General features: G+C 42.5%; 1 protein-coding gene across 4 annotated transcripts in view; it reads right to left on the bottom strand.

Annotated features, from left to right (window-relative positions):
- Nucleotides 1-21,067, bottom strand: part of CAMKK1 (calcium/calmodulin dependent protein kinase kinase 1) — a 445,750-nt gene that overhangs the window by 53,149 nt on the left and 371,534 nt on the right. For all 4 annotated transcript variants that reach the window (XM_075336377.1, XM_075336378.1, XM_075336379.1 and 1 more), the window contains 4 exons: nucleotides 14,214-14,413; nucleotides 8,514-8,567; nucleotides 8,310-8,383; nucleotides 7,299-7,386 (listed from right to left, as the gene is read on the bottom strand). In XM_075336377.1, coding sequence (XP_075192492.1) covers nucleotides 7,299-7,386; nucleotides 8,310-8,383; nucleotides 8,514-8,567; nucleotides 14,214-14,413 — 416 coding nt within the window. The remainder of the gene's footprint in view (nucleotides 1-7,298; nucleotides 7,387-8,309; nucleotides 8,384-8,513; nucleotides 8,568-14,213; nucleotides 14,414-21,067) is intronic.

Here is a 21,067-nt window from a genome sequence, read left to right as displayed (position 1 = left end):
ACTACAAATGTGGAAGGGGGTTCAAAAACCCCCAAGGTAAAGAAATCAGAGGGAAAAGGGGAAAAAACCCCAAAGAAAGTGTCTTGGGAAGATTTTCAGTCAGTTTATCCATGGGAAGAACTGGCTGCAGCCGTGGCCACAAAGGTCACGGAAGGAAGGGCTAATGCACAGACTGAAGTCTGTGTAAATGAAAGTTCAGAAGGAAGTGATTTACCATAGGTAGCCAGCCAAGCCCCCCTATTGATAAAAAGGGACGAACGTCCCTACGTCAATCTTAGCATACATTGGAAAGGGGGAAATGTTCAAAGAGTCCCAGCTTTGATTGACACGGGGGCGGAGGCTACATTAATTCATGGAAACCCAGAAAAAATAAAAGGACCTCGAGTAAAAATTGCTGGACTAGGTGGTCAAGTGATCACCGGGGTTCAGACACAGGTAGCTTTGAAGATAGGTAATTTACCTATCAAGCAGTATACGGTGCTGGTAGTTGCTATACCAGAATATATTTTGGGAATTGATGTCCTAAAATGGATGACTCTTAATCTAACCGAAGGAAAATTCTCCTTTGGGGTTATGTCTTGTCATAAGGAAATGCAGATCTCACATTATATCAATGATATAATGATACAAGGACAAGATGAGCAAAGTGTGAAAGATCAATTGACAAAACTGATTGCTCATATGAGGAGTAAAGGATGGGAAATCAATGATGCCAAGGTTCAAGGACCGTCTCAGGTGGTAACATTTCTAGGGATTCAGTGGAACAAGGGGCACAGAGAGATCTTGCCCAATGCCAGACAGAAAATTATTAATTTTCCGGTCCCTAAATCCAAACAGGAGACTCAGTCTTATATTGGATTGTTTGATTTTTGGAGACAACATATCCCTCATTTGGGACAAATGTTGGCTCATTTGTACAAAGTAACGAGGAAAAAATATGAGTTCCACTGGGGAGAGGAACAGCAAAATGAGTTTGAGATTGTCAGGGAAGTGTGGCAAGACATTGAAGGGATTATTCAATCTACCAAGACCACTGTATTTCATGTCGATGCTCATGTCCCTACTAACTCACTTGAACGTTTGTTTAATTCAGAAGCAGATAAAGCAGCAGCCATCAGACAAGTCAGTCCAACAGTTGACAAGGCAAGGTACAGCTGTTTGGGCACACCAGAAATAGCGACACCTTATTCAGCAGGTTTAGACCTCAGTACATTGGAAACTGTCGTGGTACCCCCAGGTAAGGTAAAACCAATTTCAACAGGATTGGGTTGCCATACACCAAAGGATCATTATGGTCAAATAGCCACTCGTTCTAGCTTAGCGTTAAAAGGAGCCATAGTGGTGGGAGGGGTAATAGAGGCAGATTATCAGGGAGAAATCAAGGTACTGATGCTAAATTTGGGAAATGAACCTTTGATATTGATGAAACACCAGAAGGTGGCTCAGATGTTAATAATTCCAATAAACTTGTCTGAAATAAGAGAAGGAACTGCCCCAGCAGAATTAACAATACGGGGTACTAAAGGTTTTGGATCCTCTAATATTAAAAATGTAGGAGCAAAAATATGGATTCAAAACCTCCAAGGACCGCCCTCAGAGACAGAGGTAATAGCGGTCGGAAAAGATCGTACTCTCCTGATAATGAGACCAGGAGTGGAAAAGTGGGAATATGTCCCACAAGAAAAATGTTATTTACGAGAATAATAGTGTATCTTTATTTGCAGATGGTGTTGTAAATAAGCGGAATCCATGGTATCGGTTACTGGGAAGAGCTCGATAGTGATGAGATGGAGAAATTCCTGTGTTTGATGTTTGCCTCTTTGGTCGTTGGATGGACAAGTCTACATCAGGAGGAACCTATGGCGAATAAATTTCTGATGCATCATCACATTTTCAACACACAGATTGCTGGATCTGTACACATTCTCCGGTTACAGCCACCAGTATCCCTTATCTGGATGTCCCGGTATCGATGGAGGAAATCTTAAAGTAGAAAAGTTGTTCTGATCATCTTGCTGATAAAGACACTCTAAGTGTTCGTCTATAGAATACTACAGTACCCATTTCCATAGTGGGATGGATCAATCTTCCATGGTGGCAAGGCAATTTGAATGCAACAGTCACCAATTTGCAATATCTGGCTTTTAAGGGAGGAATTTGGGTACTAAGATATAAGACTGGACTGACTAACCTGATATTCATCTCTATGGACTGTAGATGCTTTTAAACCCAGCTTAGTGGAAAGGACAATTCATGATATGTTATGGCCTTATGCCAATATGTTCATAAATGGGACTAGTGAAACTTGTAGTAACATATCGGGAAATGTAATGTGTAATGATTCCTTTGAATATCGAGCAAATGCCAAAACACATGATATTTAAGGGAGCTTTTCAGATAATATTGCTTTTAGTTTTAATATACTATACATAGTAGTGAAACTGATTATATTTGTGATTCAACGTTTATCTAAACAAAGCAAGACAATTTGTGGCAAACAATATTTCTTGGTCATGGTATGGTATATTCCGAGTGATCTTCTTCTAGTGGGATACTGATGATGGAAAATAATCCCTGGGATCAAGGACCGATTGTGATACCAATGTGATATGACTGAAAGAATGTGTGATTAGATAGGAATCAAATCATAATCATAAGATAGGAGTGATCCCAGATATTATTTGATCCATCAATAATTCAGTATCAAAGAAGATGTCCTTTGGATAATATTTCACTAATACCAAGGAATACATGTCACACAGGTTTCTGAAGCAGTTTTGAAGATAAAGGAAGTAACATTTACAGTTCCACTTACAGGAAACTTGTGGTTAGCGTAAAGACAGGTTGAAGGAAGTTTGCATATGAAATTTACGGCTCATTGCAATATTTCGCTAACACTATGGCCGACCACAGTTGACCAGTTGACCACTGGCAGGATGTGCAGGAAATGTGCAGGAAGCAAACGGTGCCCCCAGCAGTTTGTGGTTAAGTTACATGAACATGACTCAGCTGTCACATGCTGGTGACCGTTTTGACACAACCTACAATGTTTTCCTATAAAAATACACCAGACTCGCTTAATGGTAGGGAAATACCTTCCAGGACATTGAAGTGTACGTACGCACTGTTCCTGTGATGCCATGCCATGTTGATTCCTTATCATTAACTCGAGTCCCTCCGATGTGAAAGGATTGCTACAACATAACGGTAATGTTGATGCATATTTCTGTTATTGTATAAGTTTCTATGACTATAGTTCTTATGCCTATGTACCATTGACTATATATATATTCATGTGCTATTAAAATAAATAGTATCTTGCTATAAAGAATATTAGTATTCGTGCCTGATTAGGATATCAGTGAGCGCTTCGTAAGTACGGGCTTTCAGCCCCCCTTTTTAGTAGAATTTAGCAAGACAATTGGTAATGCAGCTGATGTGATTTATTTGGACTTTGTAAAGGCATTTGATACTGTACCACATAATAGCCTTATACTAAAGCTCCAGAAGCAAGGACTAGTAGAAACTATATGCAAATGGTAATAAATTGGCTAAAAGATAGGAAACAAAGTGTAGTCATAAATGGTACATTCTCTAAATGGGCTATAGTCAGCAGTGGGGTGCCGCATGGATCTGTGGGAGGACCAATTCTTTTTAATCTCTTTATTAATGGCCCTGTGGATGGGATTGATAGTAAAGTGTCAGTCTTTAGTGACGACAGAAACTATGTAGGATATTAAAAACGGTCAATGATAGTACAATATTACAAAACGATTTGGATAAAATGTCAGAATGGGCAGACACTTGGCAAATGAGATTTAATGTTGATAAATGTAAAGTAATGCACCTAGGACTATATCCTATAGCTACATATACATTAAATGGAAGTAAACTCGGGACTATAGAACAGGAGAAGGACTTGGGTATTCTGGTTACAAATAAGCTGAGCAGCAGCACTCAATGTCAGGCTGCAGCTGCAAAAGCAAACAAGATTTTAGAGTGTATAAGATTAGATCCCGTGATCGCAACGTATTGTTACCCCTCTATTAATCACTTGTAAGGTCACATCTGGAGTATGGGATCCAGTTTTGGGCTCCACATTTTAAAACGGACATTCAAAAGTTAGAGTCAGTTCAAAGGTGGGTAACTAGACTACTGCAAGGAATGGAAGACCTCACATATGATGAGAGGTTGAAAAAGTTAGATTTCTTTTGGTTAGATAAAAGACATCTCAGAACAGATCTCATTTATATGTATAAATACATGTGTGGTCAATATAAAGGACTGGCACATGACTTATTCCTTCCAAAGACAATACTAAGGACCAGGGGGCATACACTGCGAGTGGAAGAAAAGCGATTCCGACAGCTAAATAGGAAAGGGTTCTTTACAGTTACAGTTTACATTGTCGGTTATAAATGACTTAGGGACAAAATGTGTAATTGGTGGAGGAAGGTTGAACTAGATGGACCTAGGTCTTTTTTTAACCTATGTAACTATGTAACTATCTGCAGGTAACTGTGAAGCATGGTGAAGGTTCCTTGCAAGTTTGGGGCTGCATTTTTAAAAAAAGGAGTTGGGAATTGGGTCAAGGTTAATCATATGTTCAATACTGAATACAGGAAAATATATCCATTATGGAGGCATCAGGAAGGCATCTGATTGGCTCTAAATGTATTGTGCATCAGAACAACCACCCCAAACACACATCCAATGTCAATATGAACTACAGTATTTTTCGCTTTATAAGACGCACCTGATTATAAGACGCACCCCCAAATTTGGGGTCCATCTTATAATGCCACTGTCCATCTAACAACTCATATAGGGTATATGTCCCTCATAGCCCCCCATCCTAAAATTAGCCCCCTTAATCTAGATATGGCCCCCTTAATCTGGATATGGCCCCCTTATATTGAATATAGCCCCCTTGTGCTGGCACACGTCCCCCAGTGATGCCATATGTCCCCCATTGATGGCACACATCCCCTATTGCTGGCACACATCCCCTATTTATGGCACATGTACCCCTGTGCTGGCACGCGTCCCCTATTGCTGGCAGCCTGGCACAAGTCTCCTATTGCTGACACACGTCTCCTACATCTGGCACATGTCTCCTATGGATGTCCCACGTCTTCTACAGCTGGCACGGGTCTTCTATGGATGGAAAGCGTCCCCTTGTGCTGCCCATGGCCCCCTATGGATGGCACATGTCCCCCTGTGCTGCCTATGGCCCCCTATGGATTGCACATGTTCTCCTATGCTGCCTATGGCCCCCTATGGATTGCACACGTTCCCCTGTGCTGCCTATAGCCCCCTATGGATTGCACACATTCCCCTGTGCTGCCTATGGCCCCCTATGGAATTCACACGTTCCCCTGTGCTGCCTATGGCCCCCTATGGATTGCACATGTTCCCCTGTGCTGCCTATGGCCCCCTATGGATTGCACACGTCCCCTGTGCTGCCTATGGCCCTCTATGGATTGCACACGTTCCCCTGTGCTGCCTATGGCCCCCTATGGATTGCACACATTCCCCTGTGCTGTCTATGGCCCCCTATGGATTGTACACGTTCCCCTGTGCTGCCTATGGCCCCCTATGAATTGCACACGTTCTCCTATGCTGCTATGGCCCCCTATGGATTGCACACGTTCCCCTGTGCTGCCTATATCCCCCTATGGATTGCACACATTCCCCTGTGCTGCCTATGGCCCCCTATGGATTTCACACGTTCCCCTTTGCTGCCTATGGCCCCCTATGGATTGCACATGTTTCCCTGTGCTGCCTATGGCCCCCTATGGATTGCACACGTCCCCTGTGCTGCCTATGGCCCCCTATGGATTGCACACGTTACCCTGTGCTGCCTATGGCCCCCTATGGATTGCACAAGTTCCCCTGTGCTGCCTATGGCCCCCTATGGATTGCACATGTTCCCCTGTGCTGCCTATGGCCCCCTATGGATTATACACGTTCCCATGTGCTGCCTATGGCTCCCTATGGATTGCACACAGTCCCCTGTGCTGCCTATGGCCCCCTGTGGATTGCACACGTTCCCCTGTGCTGCCTATGGCCCTCTATGGATTGAACATTTCCCCCTGTGCTGCCCATGGCCCCTATAGATCACACAAGTCCCCCTGTGTTAGATATCGCCCCCATGCTGCTGCCCATAGTAAAATAAAACACTCTTTACTTACCTTCTCAGCGCTGTCCTCCCTCATGTCTCCCTCCGTGTTTCTGCTCTCCTGCACTTCCTGGTTCTCGGTGCCAGTCATGTGATCGGCACAGCAGAGTGATATCATCTCTGCGTGCCTGATCACAGTGGAAGCAGGGACACTGGGGAAAAATGCTGGAGGGGGTAAGTAAAGCTTTTTTATCTTAGGATGAGCCGCAGCATGGGGGCCATATCTAACACAGGGGGGGCATGCGCCGCTGCCTCAGCCCATCACTGCGGTGCGGTTTCAACACCACGGTGATGGACAGCGGCTGTGCATATTATATGAGCGGGAGCAGGAGATCTAACGCTGCCGCCCGCAGCGCTCCAGAGCTGCCCCCACCTCCCCTGGACCCTGCAGTGTATATATATATATATATATATATATATATATACACATACACTCCCCCCCCCGTATATTCGGATTATAAGACGCACCCCCTACTTTCCCTCAAAATTTGGGGGAACAAAAGTGCGTCTTATAAAGCGAAAATTACGGTATATTCAGCATAAAGAAGAACAAGTAGTCCTGGAAGTGATGATACTTCTTCCAAAGATCTTGATCTCAAATCTGTGGGGGATTACATTAAGCGACACCACAAGATCTGTGGTGAATCATCCAAGTTTATTGGTACATCCTTCCAGCCGAGTTTCTTCACAAACTGTGTGCAAATGTACTTAGATGAATTGATGCTTTGATGCCGTTTTGGAAGACAAAGGGTGGTAAATCTTGTACTGATACTTACAGAATGGTATGGTAAGGGGCTGGGTTTTATATAAACTGTGTTCAAAAAATGGACATTCTGCGTTGGACTGTTGAAGTTAATGGGTGCTTTGTGGACATTCCCAATAGATGCAGGGCGAGGCATATTGATTCCTAGAAATATTGGCATCTATGGTATTTAATATGTTATAGCATCACAAGGTAAATTATTAACTACTCTAAAGTTTTTCTGAACTGTTGTATGACAAAATTATAAAAGTTTTAAAAAAATTTACTACATAAAGGCTAACCTATATGTTATAGGTTAATGTATAAATAAGAAGATTAAAATATTACATAAAGTAATCAGAAATGTTGTTAGACCTTTATTTCTGGTACTGTTATTCTATCTTCTGGCTTCTTATCCAGCATTCTCACAATCAAGTCTTTAAGTTCATCACTAACGACTGGCCTTTAACAGAAAAGCAACAGAAGAGACAAAAAGTATTTCATGACACAACTCAACATACTGTAGTAGGACATAATCCATGATAATATATTGTGTTACAGTCAGTTATATCATTTAGTGAGGTATGTCATCACAACCTGATAGATTTTACTCAAAAAGGGAAGGAATTACATGTATTTAAGTAGAAGTGAAGACTTAGGTATATCAAAGTGTACATAAAACAGTTCTAAAATGTTACAAAATTTTTGTCACGGTTGGGGTTTTGACATCACCGGTTACAATCTCTCCCAAAATGGGCAGATCAGGGGTGGGATGAGAGAAGGACGGGGTGTGGTGACGCCCACTTGTCTAATGAATGATGAGCTGTGGTGCACCTCATGCCACAAACATAACACTAGTCCCTGACTGGAGTAACAGTTGTTGCGAGGCGCTCCAAACTTCAACACGACCCCTCATCAAGACTGAAGTGAACATTGCCGGTCTTGATTGATTGGGGCTTATTGCTGCATATACACTGAAAAATAATCATAAACAAGCATTCTTAAAATTGCTAGTCTCACGATAATCTTTCAGTGTAAACAGGCTGCCAATCAACCAGTGAACAAGCAAAATGCTTATTAATTGCGTGAAAGATATTTTATGCAGTGCATAATATCATTGTTCTTGGCGGTGTAAACTGCACTCGAACTTCCGAGAACCATAGAAGCCTATGTGCACTGAGTGATTTAATACGGGTTGCTCAGTGCGCATCGTTTACATTGGTCTGCCTATATAAACAAACTATTAAGTGATCGCCAGTTGGTAAATATTTACCGATTGCTATCATGTCGCTGGGGGGTCCTTGTGAATGGACTCTAATACTTATAGTGCTAACAATTCAGAACGATATACATTGAAACCCTTTTTAGGCAGAACTTATTACATACTGTTCTGGGAACTCCACCGGTTTATGCTTTATTATGTTGTGTAGAACCAAGATATATTCATCCATAAAAGGGCACTGAAAAAACAAACACAAAAAGGATATAGATAGATAGATAGATAGATAGATAGAATCAATGCTTTTAAGAGTTCATTCTGCTCATAGACAATATTTATATTGCATACATGGGTCTATGCTGGCTGCTTACCTTTCCAAATACAAAACAATAAAGTGTGATTCCCATTGCCCAGACATCTAGTGCCTAAGAACAGAGATAGACAAGAACATTTAGATTCTGACATCTTATGACCATGTAATAACATACAAGTTATGGAAGTTGAAATATAATTTTTCCATTACAAGGCAAACGGGAGCTATGTCAATTATCCAGAGACCTCTGACAAGTCCATGAAACTAAACAGCACATAGTATTGTGCTGACATGCAGCATAACCTAATGTGCACACAGTGACATGAGCGTGTGATGACAATTGGTATTACTTTTTTGAATAATCCATTCCCATTTACAAACTATCATGCTTGTTGAAGAGCTGAATTGCCTCTATGTTCCCGCAATACTATCCTATTGGCTTTTCATCGCCTCTTCGGTCTTCAGCACTGATCTACTGCCTCTTATCCGAATTTATTTCCAGCTACATCTAAAGAGTGCACAATGACTGGGTTGCAAATAACAATAATTCCTATGTTTAGGCATAATTCTTCTTTTAGCAGATTTCATAGTTTAATATTTATCTAATGTAAGTAATATTTATTTTTCCAAAATTACTTCATGGGCTTGTCCGATAAACAACATTTATCACCCACAGTAGGAGATTTCATTGCTGGGGTCTGACTGATCCCAAAGTATAGGGCTAATGGTGATAGCTATTTCACCGGTCCCATGGAAGTGAATGGAGCAGTGCTCTCGAATGTGCACCACCTCCCTATTGACATAGAGGAATTTTTGGACCCCCACTTCTAGAAATCAGCGGGGGTGCCAAATATTTTGTTGCATCTGCCACACTCTACTAAGTAATGAAATATGTCTTTAAGTAATATATGCAATTTAGGGATGACAAACATTTTCAAATATATATATATAATATACACACATACTATATATATATGTATATATATATATATATATATATATATATATATACATATATATACAGTGCCTACAAGTAGTATTCAACCCCCTGCAGATTTAGCAGGTTTGATAAGATGCAAATAAGTTAGAGCCTGCAAACTTCAAACAAGAGCAGGATTTATGAACAGATGCATAAATCTTACAAACCAACAAGTTATGTTGCTCAGTTAAATTTTAATAAATTTTCAACATAAAAGTGTGGGTCAATTATTATTCAACCCCTAGGTTTAATATTTTGTGGAATAACCCTTGTTTGCAATTACAGCTAATAATCGTCTTTTATAAGACCTGATCAAGCCGGCACAGGTCTCTGGAGTTATCTTGGCCCACTCCTCCATGCAGATCTTCTCCAAGTTATCTAGGTTCTTTGGGTGTCTCATGTGGACTTTAATCTTGAGCTCCTTCCACAAGTTTTCAATTGGGTTAAGGTCAGGAGACTGACTAGGCCACAGCAACACCTTGATTTTTTCCCTCTTGAACCAGGCCTTGGTTTTCTTGGCTGTGTGCTTTGGGTCGTTGTCTTGTTGGAAGATGAAATGACGACCCATTTTAAGATCCTTGATGGAGGAGCGGAGGTTCTTGGCCAAAATCTCCAGGTAGGCCGTGCTATCCATCTTCCCATGGATGCGGAGCAGATGGCCAGGCCCCTTGGCTGAGAAACAGCCCCACAGCATGATGCTGCCACCACCATGCTTGACTGTAGGGATGGTATTCTTGAGGTCGTATGCAGTGCCATCCAGTCTCCAAACGTCACGTGTGTGGTTGGCACCAAAGATCTCGATCTTGGTCTCATCAGACCAGAGAACCTTGAACCAGTCTGTCTCAGAGTCCTCCAAGTGATCATGAGCAAACTGTAGACGAGCCTTGACATGACGCTTTGAAAGTAAAGGTACATTACGGGCTCGTCTGGAACGGAGACCATTGCAGTGGAGTACGTTACTTATGGTATTGACTGAAACCAATGTCCCCACTGCCATCACATCTTCCCGGAGCTCCTTCCTTGTTGTCCTTGGGTTAGCTTTGACTCTTCGGACAAGCCTGGCCTCGGCACGGGTGGAAACTTTCAAAGGCTGTCCAGGCCGTGGAAGGCTAACTCTAGTTCCATAAGCCTTCCACTTCCGGATGATGCTCCCAACAGTGGAGACAGGTAGGCCCAACTCCTTGAAAAGGATTTTGTACCCCTTGCCAGCCTTGTGACCCTCCACGATCTTGTCTCTGATGGCCTTGGAATGCTCCTTTGTCTTTCCCATGTTGACCAAGTATGAGTGCTGTTCACAAGTTTGGGGAGGGTCTTAATTAGTCAGAAAAGGCTGGAAAAAGAGATAATTAATCCAAACATGTGAAGTTCATTGTTCTTTGTGCCTTAAATACTTCTTAATACTTTAGGGGAACCAAACATAATTCTTGTGGTTTGAGGGGTTGAATAATAAATGACCCTCTGAATAAACTTTTCACAATTTTAAAAAAAAATAAAAAAAGAAATAACATTCTTTTTTGCTGCAGTGCATTTCACACTTCCAGGCTGATCTACAGTCCAAATGTCACAATGCCAAGTTAATTCCGAATGTGTAAATCTGCTAAATCTGCAGGGGGTTGAATACTACTTGTAGGCACTGTATATATTAGTAAATTCACAATACATCCAAAATAAAAAAATAATTTTGCCTACAATGTTGCATACCTCAGACCTAGGGGTACTTTGCACGCTGCGACATCGCTAGCCGATTGTAGCGATGCCGAGCGCGATAGTCCCCGCCCCCGTCGCAGATGCGATATCTTGTGATAGCTGCCGTAGCGAACATTATCGCTACGGCAGCTTCACGCGCACTTACCTGCCCTGCAACGTCGCTGTGGCCGGCGACCCGCCTCCTTCCTAAGGGGGCGGGTCGTGCAGCGTCACAGCGACGTCTCACGGCAGGTGGCCAATAGAAGTGGAGGGGCGAAGATGAGCGGGACGTAAACATCCCGCCCACCTCCTTCCTTCCTCATTGCAGGCGGGACACAGGTAAGGAGATGTTCCTCGCTCCTGCGGCTTCATACAAAGCGATGTGTGCTGCCGCAGGAACGAGGAACAACATCGTACCTGTCGCTGCAGCGACATTATGGAAATGACCGACGTGACACAGATCACCGATTTTTGACTGTTTCACGCTCGTTCATCTTCTCTCCTAGGCTTTACACGTTGTGACGTCGTTACCGGCGCTGGATGTGCGTTACTTTCGATTTGACCCCGATGATATCGCAGTAGCAATGTCGCAACGTGCAAAGTACCCCTTAGAATGGTAGTAGTTATACCATAAAGCCATGATATATATATTTAGGAAACAAGTTTCAACTACTGATTAAGTAGAACTTGGATCAATGACCTTCTGTTATTGGCAGGAGGTCATCACCATACATTTAATATGTGTAGAACTATATGTTGGCTTTCTGTTTTGTCTGGTAAGGGAATCACCCTTCTATATCAGGGCTGGGCAAAGTGTTTCCCGTGGGCCACATCAGCCCTCTGGCTGTTCCAGTCCAACACTTGCCCTTCCCCGCCGCCAGCTTTCTGATGTCACTGCTATCTGCATTCTCAGGATGCAGACAGCATTGAATACATTAATGAACAAGGGGTTGCTGGTTCTGTTTTCCATCAATCAGCATGAGGCACAACAGACACAATGACATCATCAACTATGCTGCGCAGAGCTTCAGTGCACCAAAGACATGAGCAGAGCGGCAGCTGAATGGAAGCAAGGGGAGTATATGATTTTTTTTTTCCATGTGTATGAGATGTTTATGTAGGAGGCTGTGTAGGGGCTCATAAAATATATAGAAGGCTAGGTGGGGGCTCATAAAGTATATAAGAGGCTATGTGAGGGCTCATGCTGTATTTAGGAGGATATGTGGGGTCTTAAAATGTATGTAGGAGGTTATGTGAGGGATCTTACTGTATATAGGAGGCTATGTGGGGCTCATTATGTATATAGGAGGTTATACGCAGGATCATACTATATTTAGGAAACTGTGGAGGCTCATTCTGTACATAGTAGGCTATGTGGGGGCTCATAAAATATATAGGAGGCTATGTGGGGCTCATAATGAATATAGGAGACTATGTGGGGCCCAAAGTATATAGGAGGCTATATGGGGGTTCAAAAAGTATTTAGTAAGCTATGTGGGGTTCATTATTGATTTAGGAAACTGTGGGGGCTCATAATGTATATGGGGGGCTATGTGTTGGCTCATTCTGTATATAGAGAGGCTATGTTGGGGCACATCGTATATAGAAGGGCTATGTGGGGGCTTACATTGTATATAGCGAGGCTATGTAGGGGCTCACATTGTATATAGATGGGCTATGTGGGAGCTTACATTGTATATTGAGGGGCTATATGGGGACCCATAGAGGGGCTACGTGAGGGCAAAAATTGAATATAGAGGGGCTATGTGGGGGCTCAGATTGTCCATAGAGGGGCTATGTTGGGGCTCATACTGTATATAAGGGGCTATGTGGGGGGCTCATACTGTGTGTAGAGGGCTGTGTGGGGGCTCATCCTGTATATAATGAGCAATGAGGGGGCCAATGCTTTATACAGAAAGGAGATGTCCTAGTCTCACACTGTATATAGGGTAGCTATGTGGGGGCTCATACTGTATGTAGGGGGCTGTATGGGAGCACATCCTGTGTGTTGGTTCATATTGCATACACAAGGTAATGTCGAGGCTCATACTGTATGTAGGTTGCTGTGTGTAGGAGGGTCATATACTACGGTATATACAGGGGGCTGTGGGTGGGCTGATACGGTATATACAAGGTTATGTCGAGGCTCACACTATATGTAAGGGGCTGTGTGAAGGCTCATACATGTTCTGTTTGTGCTCATATTGTATATAGGGGGATGTCAGCATACTAAATTCTGCGCACTATTATGTTATATAATTAATAATAATATACAATAATAATTATAATGATTATGTTAATATTAATAATCAGCAGAATTAATCTCAGTCTATTAGTTCGGCCCTCACACCCATTCACTTTTTCTCATGTGGCCCCTCGGGGAAATTAATTGCCCACCCCTGATCTATAATATCATCGTATCCATTTCATTCTTCCTCCTCTCTGATTCTACTTCCTTTTAAAGTAATGCACGGTTAGAACTATATAACGTATTAGATACTGTAGAAGCTTTTGTACAGTTTTATCTGGTTGAAAATCTTGCAAGCCATGACAAATCATTTTTGACAAGGTTCTGTTGCCTTCTAAGAAGCTATACTTCCCCTTAAGTGTGTAGTCTAATGTCTGTGTCCTCTGTGAGTCTCCTTCACATTACACAGACATCAATGGCAACTAAACAGGCCTATACGAAGGAGTGTGCTACATCATTGTGAAAAATGAGTAAGTAAAACACAAAGAAATGCACTTTAGCAAAATGATCAGAAGCATACCATGGAGAAATAATAATTGTCCTCTGTTTTATGATGTGCTGAAAGCTAGTTTTTTAAGAAAACATCATCCTGTGAGGATCCCAAGGCAAACACACATACAGTCAAAGCCAAACATCAAACTATGCACCGGAGAGCAGAATTGTGACTTCTCCATTATACCGCTATTACACAGCAGTAAATGATTAAAGTCAATTTTGGCCACATTTGTACTGTGTCAGTTACCAGAAAAACAACCAGTCACCAGCCACATACAGCCCTAATTATAAACTGAAATGCGTCTTTTTACAGCGTCCTCTGATACGATCTATAAAACACATGACTCTACCTTTCCACTAAAGCCCCGGCCAGAGTCCGAGAGAGTCTCAGGTGCCATGAAAGCTGGAGTGCCGGCCGTACTGGACAGGAGAGCATCACTGCCTTCAAACTGATTGCTCACTCCAAAGTCAGCTATTTTAATATGGCCATCATCTCCAAGAAGTAAATTTGATGGTTTTATATCCCGGTGAATAATCTTCTGGTAATGCACTAAAAATGAAACAGAATAAAAGAAGAATTAATCAAGTATACAATGATGGTCACATTAATTAGCACTTGGCAATCTTTAATGTAAAGATTTTTCACTTTAAAAAAAAAAAAAAAAAAGGATCTTGTTCCATGTACAGTGCCTTGCGAACGTATTCGACCCCCTTGAATTTTTTAACCTTTTCCCACATTTTAGGCTTCAAACATAAAGATAAAAAAATTTAAATTTTATGGTGAAGAATCAACAACAAGTGGGACACAATTCTGAAGTTGAACGAAATTTATTGCTTATTTTAAACTTTTATAAAAAATAATAAACTGAAAAGTGGGGCGTGCAATATTACTCGGCCTCTTTAAGTTAATACTTTGTAGCACCACCTTTTGCTGCGATTACAGCTGCAAGTCGCTTGGGGTATGTCTCTATCAGTTTTGCACATCGAGAGACTGAAATTCTTGCCCATTCTTCCTTTCCAAACAGCTGGAGCTGAGTAAGTTTGGATGGAGAGCGTGTGTGAACAGCAGTTTTTAGCTCTTTCCACAGATTCTCGATTGGATTCAGGTCTGGACTTTGATTTGGACATTCTAACACCTGGGTACATTTATTTGTGAACCATTCCATTGTAGATTTTGCTTTATGTTTGGGATCATTGTCTTGTTGAAAGACAAATCTCCATCCCAGTCTCAGGTCTTTTGCAGACTCCAACAGGTTTTCTTCAAGAATGGTCCTGTATTTGGCTCCATCCATATTCCCATCAATTTTAACCATCTTCCCTGTCCCTGCTGAAGAAAAGCATGCCCAAACCATGATGCTGCCACCACCATGTTTGACAGTGGGGATGGTGTGTTCAGGGTGATGAGCTGTGTTGCTCTTACAAACATATCGTTTGGCATTGTGCCCAAAAAGTTTGATTTTGGTTTCATCTGAATAGAGCACATTCTTCCACAAGTTTGGTGTCTCCCAGGTGACTTGTGGCAAACTTTAAACAACACTTTTTATGGATATCTTTGAGAAATGACTTTCTTCTTGCCACTCTTCCATAAAGGCTAGATTTGTGCAGTGTATGACTGATTGTTGGCCTATGGACAGACTCTCCCACCTCAGCTGTAGATCTCTGCAGTTCATCCAGAGTGATCATGGGCCTCTTGGCTGCTTCTCTGATCAGTCTTCTCCTTGTTTGAGATGAAAGTGTGGATGGACGGCCGGGTCTTGGTAGATTTGCAGTGGTATGATACTCCTTCCAGTTCAATATGATCGCTTGCATAGTGCTTCTTGGGATGTTTAAAGTTGTGGAAATTTTTGTAACCAAATCCGACTTTAAACTTCACAACAGTATCACAGACCTGCCTGTTGTGTTCCTTGGTCTTCATGATGCTATCTGTGCTTTAAACAGAACATTGAGACTATCACAGAGTAGGTGTATTGATACGGAGACTTGATTACACACAGGTGGCTTATATTTATCATCATCAGTCATTTAGGACAACATTGGATCATTCAGAGATCCTCAATGAACTTCTGGAGTTTGCTGCACTGAAAGTAAAGGGGATGAATAATATTGAACGCCCCAATTTTCAGTTTATTCTTTTTTATAAAAGTTTAAAATAAGCAATACACTTCGTTCAACTTCACAATTGTGTCCCACTTGTTGTTGATTCCTCACCATAACATTAAAATTTTTATCGTTATGTTTGAAGCTTGAAATGTGGGAAAAGGTTGAAAAATTCAAGGGGGCCGAATACTTTCGCAAGGCACTGTACATACACACTACTCACAAAAAGTTAGGGATATTTGACTTTCAGGTGAATATTTAGGATATTCCTAAAATGCACTCTAATCTTTCTAGGTGACCTTCCCTAATCTTCTGAATGCTCATGTCTAACTGTTCAGTGTTTCAGTACTTTTTGTACAACTTACTGTTCTCTAACAAGGAGCGTAATAGCAAAATTCACATTTAAAAAAAAATAAAAATGTAAAGATTAAGGATGCTAATAAGATGCCAACAGCTCAGAAGTAATCAGGATTCAGCTAGAAGAAAGGTAAGCCAGTCTTGGACCTCTCTCCCTCTGCCAACCAATCACCAGAGCGATCTAGATCTACTTTCTGCAGGGCCCTTGGGAGCAGACATTCTATTGATAGTGCACACTGATGATTTAGGTGTAACAAGGTCCCGTGACAAAAAAAAGGGAAGATGGCACCACAGCAAATAGTTGGGATCAATCCAAATACGGTAACACACCCCTGGATATTTTGGACACTTTTAAGAGCGTTTTTTAAAATGTTTTTAATGTGTGCTTTAGTGTGTTTTTTTGTGGTTTCTATTTATGATCAATACAATATTTTTGTATTATGATAACTTATTGGTGATCCCAAATTTTTGCACAGCACCTTTTCTCTTTTTATTTGCAGGTGTAACAAGGCGGGACATGTCGTTTGCTCTAACAGGGAGGAAAGCCCAGCTGCAAACACGAAGCCCTCTGGGTCTTGATCTTCTGTCTCATTTGTGGCAGGCACGGAAGTGAGGAATAATGACTATTGTTAATCTGTCACTGTGGGCAGTAAGGTTACTGTTGGCCTCAGAGACACCGGAGCAGAGGTAACCCTGGTGCATCCAGAGATGGTGACCCCTGCAGATATAATTCCAGGAAAGACCATGTCTGTAACCAGTTGGTGAATTGGGAAAGTCAGCCCTGCTATGCCCATGACCTGTGTATATCTGGACTAAGGTGCAGGGAAAGGACTCTGGAAACTGGAAGTATCAGACACTATTCCTAGCAATGAGTTACTAGGCACTGACCTGGGTTGGATGATATTGCAACATGTTACTGCCAGGCAAGTGGATGCTATGGTGAAGGTGGAGGCCAGCAACTCATCTGAGGTTCTGTGTGATGCAGGTAAATTTACACATGTGAAAGGAGAACGGTTGATGGATAGCCCTTTGGCCTACATGGAGAAGATGTACAGGAATGTATTTATGGGGTGGCTGTGACTTGCAGTCAGTATGCTGCTAAGACTCAACCCCAGATAATAATAGATTTGTCCCAGGACCGCCAGGAAAGGAGGGCACTGATACTGCCTAAAAGCCTTCCCACATGGCAGACCCACTGAAGTTCCAATTAGCAGACTCAGAAGACTCCGCATCTGACCAGGGTCTTCCATCCCCACTAGGCCGTGGCCTGCAGACCGATTGTCAGAGTTTCCAGAGAGCATTGTTGACAGATGCCAGTCTGGAGAAGCTAAAGATGTCTTGCAGACCAATATACTGGGACAGAGAAAGTGGTATACAGAGACTCTCCCCACTGACACAAAAGAGTATTGGGACTGTGAGAAGCATCTGGTTGTTCTCTATCTATTCAGGGAACTGTTATTAAGAATTGCTCATGAAATCACTCTTGCTGGGTACCTGGAATATAACAGACTAAAGGCCGCTTTACACGCTGCGGTCTCGCTAGCGAGATCGCTAGCGTGCGTACCCGCCCCCATCGGTTGTGCTTCACGGGCAAATCGCTGCCCGTGGCGCACAACATCGCGGGGACCCATCACACATACTTACCTGCATAGCAATGTCGCTGTGACCGGCGAACCGCCTCCTTTCTAAGGGGGCGGTTCGTTCGGTGTCACAGCGACGTCACTAAGCGGCCGCCCAATCAAAGCGGAGGGGCGGAGTTGAGTGGGACGAACATTTCGCCCACCTCCTTCCTTCCTCAATGCCGGCGGGATGCAGGTAAGGTGAGGTTCCTCGTTCCTGTGGTGTCACACATAGCGATGTGTGCTGCCGCATGAACGATGAACAACATTGTACCTGCAGTAACAACGATAATTGGGAATAGGGGAGCATGTCAGCGATTTGCGATTTTTAACGATTTTGCGACCTTTTACGATCGCACGTAGGTGTCACACGCAACAACATCGCTAACGCGGCCGGATGTGAGTCACAAATTCCGTGACCCCAACGACATCGCTTTAGCGATGTCGCTGCATGTAAAGCGGCCTTTAGTCTTGCTTGACACAAAACTTTTATTGGCCCAACATGGGAACTGGCACACAGCCAGGGGTTGAGTTCTGGATTGAGTGAGGGAAGATAAATAAACCCTTGCAGGTGCACCCCATGTCACATGCCGAGAAGGCTGTATGTCACAGGTGGGTTTACAAAATACTAACTAAAATAAAAGTTAAAATTTATATTTTAGGAGCAAAACAGTAACAATGCAATGACATGACAAGAATTTGCATAACTAATCATATGCTAAATAGTTGCATGTTAAATTTATGTACACCCTGATAAAATGGAGGTTTGCTGAAATCACCTTACTGCTTGCGGCATATTAGTACATGGGAGGGGCCAAACATTTGGAGCAGGGTGACGCCCATGGCGGCCATCTGCAAAGCCGCTATTTTGAATTCAACTTTAATTTTTTCAATGGGAAAGTGGTCATGTGACACATGAAACATATAGAGAATTGCACAAGAAAAATAATAATGTGCTCATTTTTAATGTAGCTTTATTTATTATCGAGTTATTGACATGTTTGTGACATGGAACGACGACAGTAACTCAATAAAGGATGTGCTCAGAGTGTTGCTTATTATGTTGAATTGTCAACGTAATTCTCTTCCCCCACTCTTGACACACAAAGCAATACCACAGATCCAGGATCCAGGATGTGGGTAACCTGAAACAATGGATACAGGAGGCCTGGGTAGTATTTCTTCTGCGGTATTGCTCTGTGTGTCTAATGGTTTGAGGGCAATTATAAAACAACCCATACACATAAATCTACTATTCTTCATTATCAAGGCAAACAAGGTGTTTCAGTGGTTAGGACGGTGTCTTAGGTTTACAGAATATCCAACTTAGGCTATGTTCACATTTCCGTTGTTTAGGATCAGTCACAATCCGCCGCTCTGATAAACAACGCAATCTATTTAGCGGATTCTGTTGTTCCCATAGACTTGTATGAGCGGCAGATTGCGACTGATGCCCTTGTGTTGCATCCGCCGCCAGACTGATCAGTCGTGGAACGACTGACCGTCAGGAGGCAGGAACACAGCATGTAATGTTTTTTGAGCAGCGGAATCCTTTTGTTTTCACTGCGCATGTTCAGATCTTGTGTTTAATCATTCAAATCAATGTCTCTCTGTCTTTTGGCGTCCGAATGATCAGCTGATCCAACAGCGGACAGCTTCTGTGAGCGATTAGCTGATCGCCCGGCGGCCAGCTACTGTGAACGATCAGCTAATCGGCCGGCTTCTGTGAACGATCAGCTGATCGCCCGGCGGCCAACTTCTGTGAACGATCGCTTTCATAAAAGCCGGCTGCCAGGAGATCAGCTGATCGCTCACAATAGCCAGACGCCGGCTTTTAAGAGTGATCACCTGATCTCCTGGCGGCCGGCTTTTGAGAGTGATCAGCTGATCGCTCTCTCTCGTTTTTATACGGAAAGCATTTCACCAATGGAATCCGCTTTCTCGTGACAAGTCTTGTCACCCGTTGTACAACGCATCAGTCACAAGCATCAAGCAACGCAGGTGACTGATGCAAAAAAACGCTAATGTGAACATAGCCTAAGGACAATATTTTCATGGAAATTGAGTCAGTGCTCTTTATGCGGCAGAAAGGACAGGTGCTACATGTTATGTTGCTTGTAACAATGTTATTATTTACATCAATGAGAAGGTTCACAATTAAATACAATAAACCCACAGTTCTTTTTTTCAATGCTTAGCATGTTTTCCTAATTTAGCAGCAGAACTATGACACTTTATAATGATGCACAGAAAAAAAAGTGTTCCGAGCTCATAATATCCTCATAAAAGTAAACAGTGGATCTGTCATTTCCATGGACGTGTCTATCTACTCCGATGAAAGAGCCATTATTGTTAAACAGCTGTCACACAACCCCTGTCACAGACATCACCGCACAGTGATAATATTAGATCATAAAATGCAGTATGGGTGAAATAAGAAATGATGCACACACAATAATTAGCTGAAATTAGCTTTTTAAGGATCACATCTGTCAAAATGCAAGACTTGCCAGCAGTGCTTTAGTAAAGATTGAGGAAAAACAAAACTGGCGGCTTGACATTCCTCCAGGAATACTCAATCTGAACAGCACACAACACTTCGTAAGTCTTAGTGTGTAACAACAAAAATCCAAGTGTTCCTCCAAAAATCCAAGTGTTCCTCCAAAAATTCAAGTGTTCCTCATTGGAAGACCACAGTTCTTATCTGACAATAAAACAGCATAGATCTCTATCTTTGTCTAGAGAGTGGTCGGAAAATGACACATTATATAGTGACATCAGGTGTGACGTACCCATGCCGATCCATCCAGTTATCATATGAGAAGATTTCCTATTTACATCATTATCACATTTAGTGCAGAAGGTGATATATATAATGATAAAAACCTCCCCTCCAACACTCTTGCACCCCTCCAATTTATCCTAAACTCTGCGGACTGCTTAATCCACCTCTCCCCTCGCTATTCCCTGGCCTTGCCACTCTGCCAATCCCTTCACTGGCTTCCCATTGCCAAAAGACTCCAATTCAAAACACTAACCATGACCTACAAAGGCACCTACAACCTGTCTCCTCCTTACATCTGTGACCTAGTCTCCCGATACCTACCTGCACGCAACCTTAAATCCTCACA

The sequence above is a fragment of the Anomaloglossus baeobatrachus genome, chromosome 2 (genome assembly GCF_048569485.1).
Source record: "Anomaloglossus baeobatrachus isolate aAnoBae1 chromosome 2, aAnoBae1.hap1, whole genome shotgun sequence".
Lineage (NCBI taxonomy): Eukaryota > Metazoa > Chordata > Amphibia > Anura > Aromobatidae > Anomaloglossus > Anomaloglossus baeobatrachus.
This window is presented reverse-complemented; position numbering and strand designations above follow the sequence as displayed.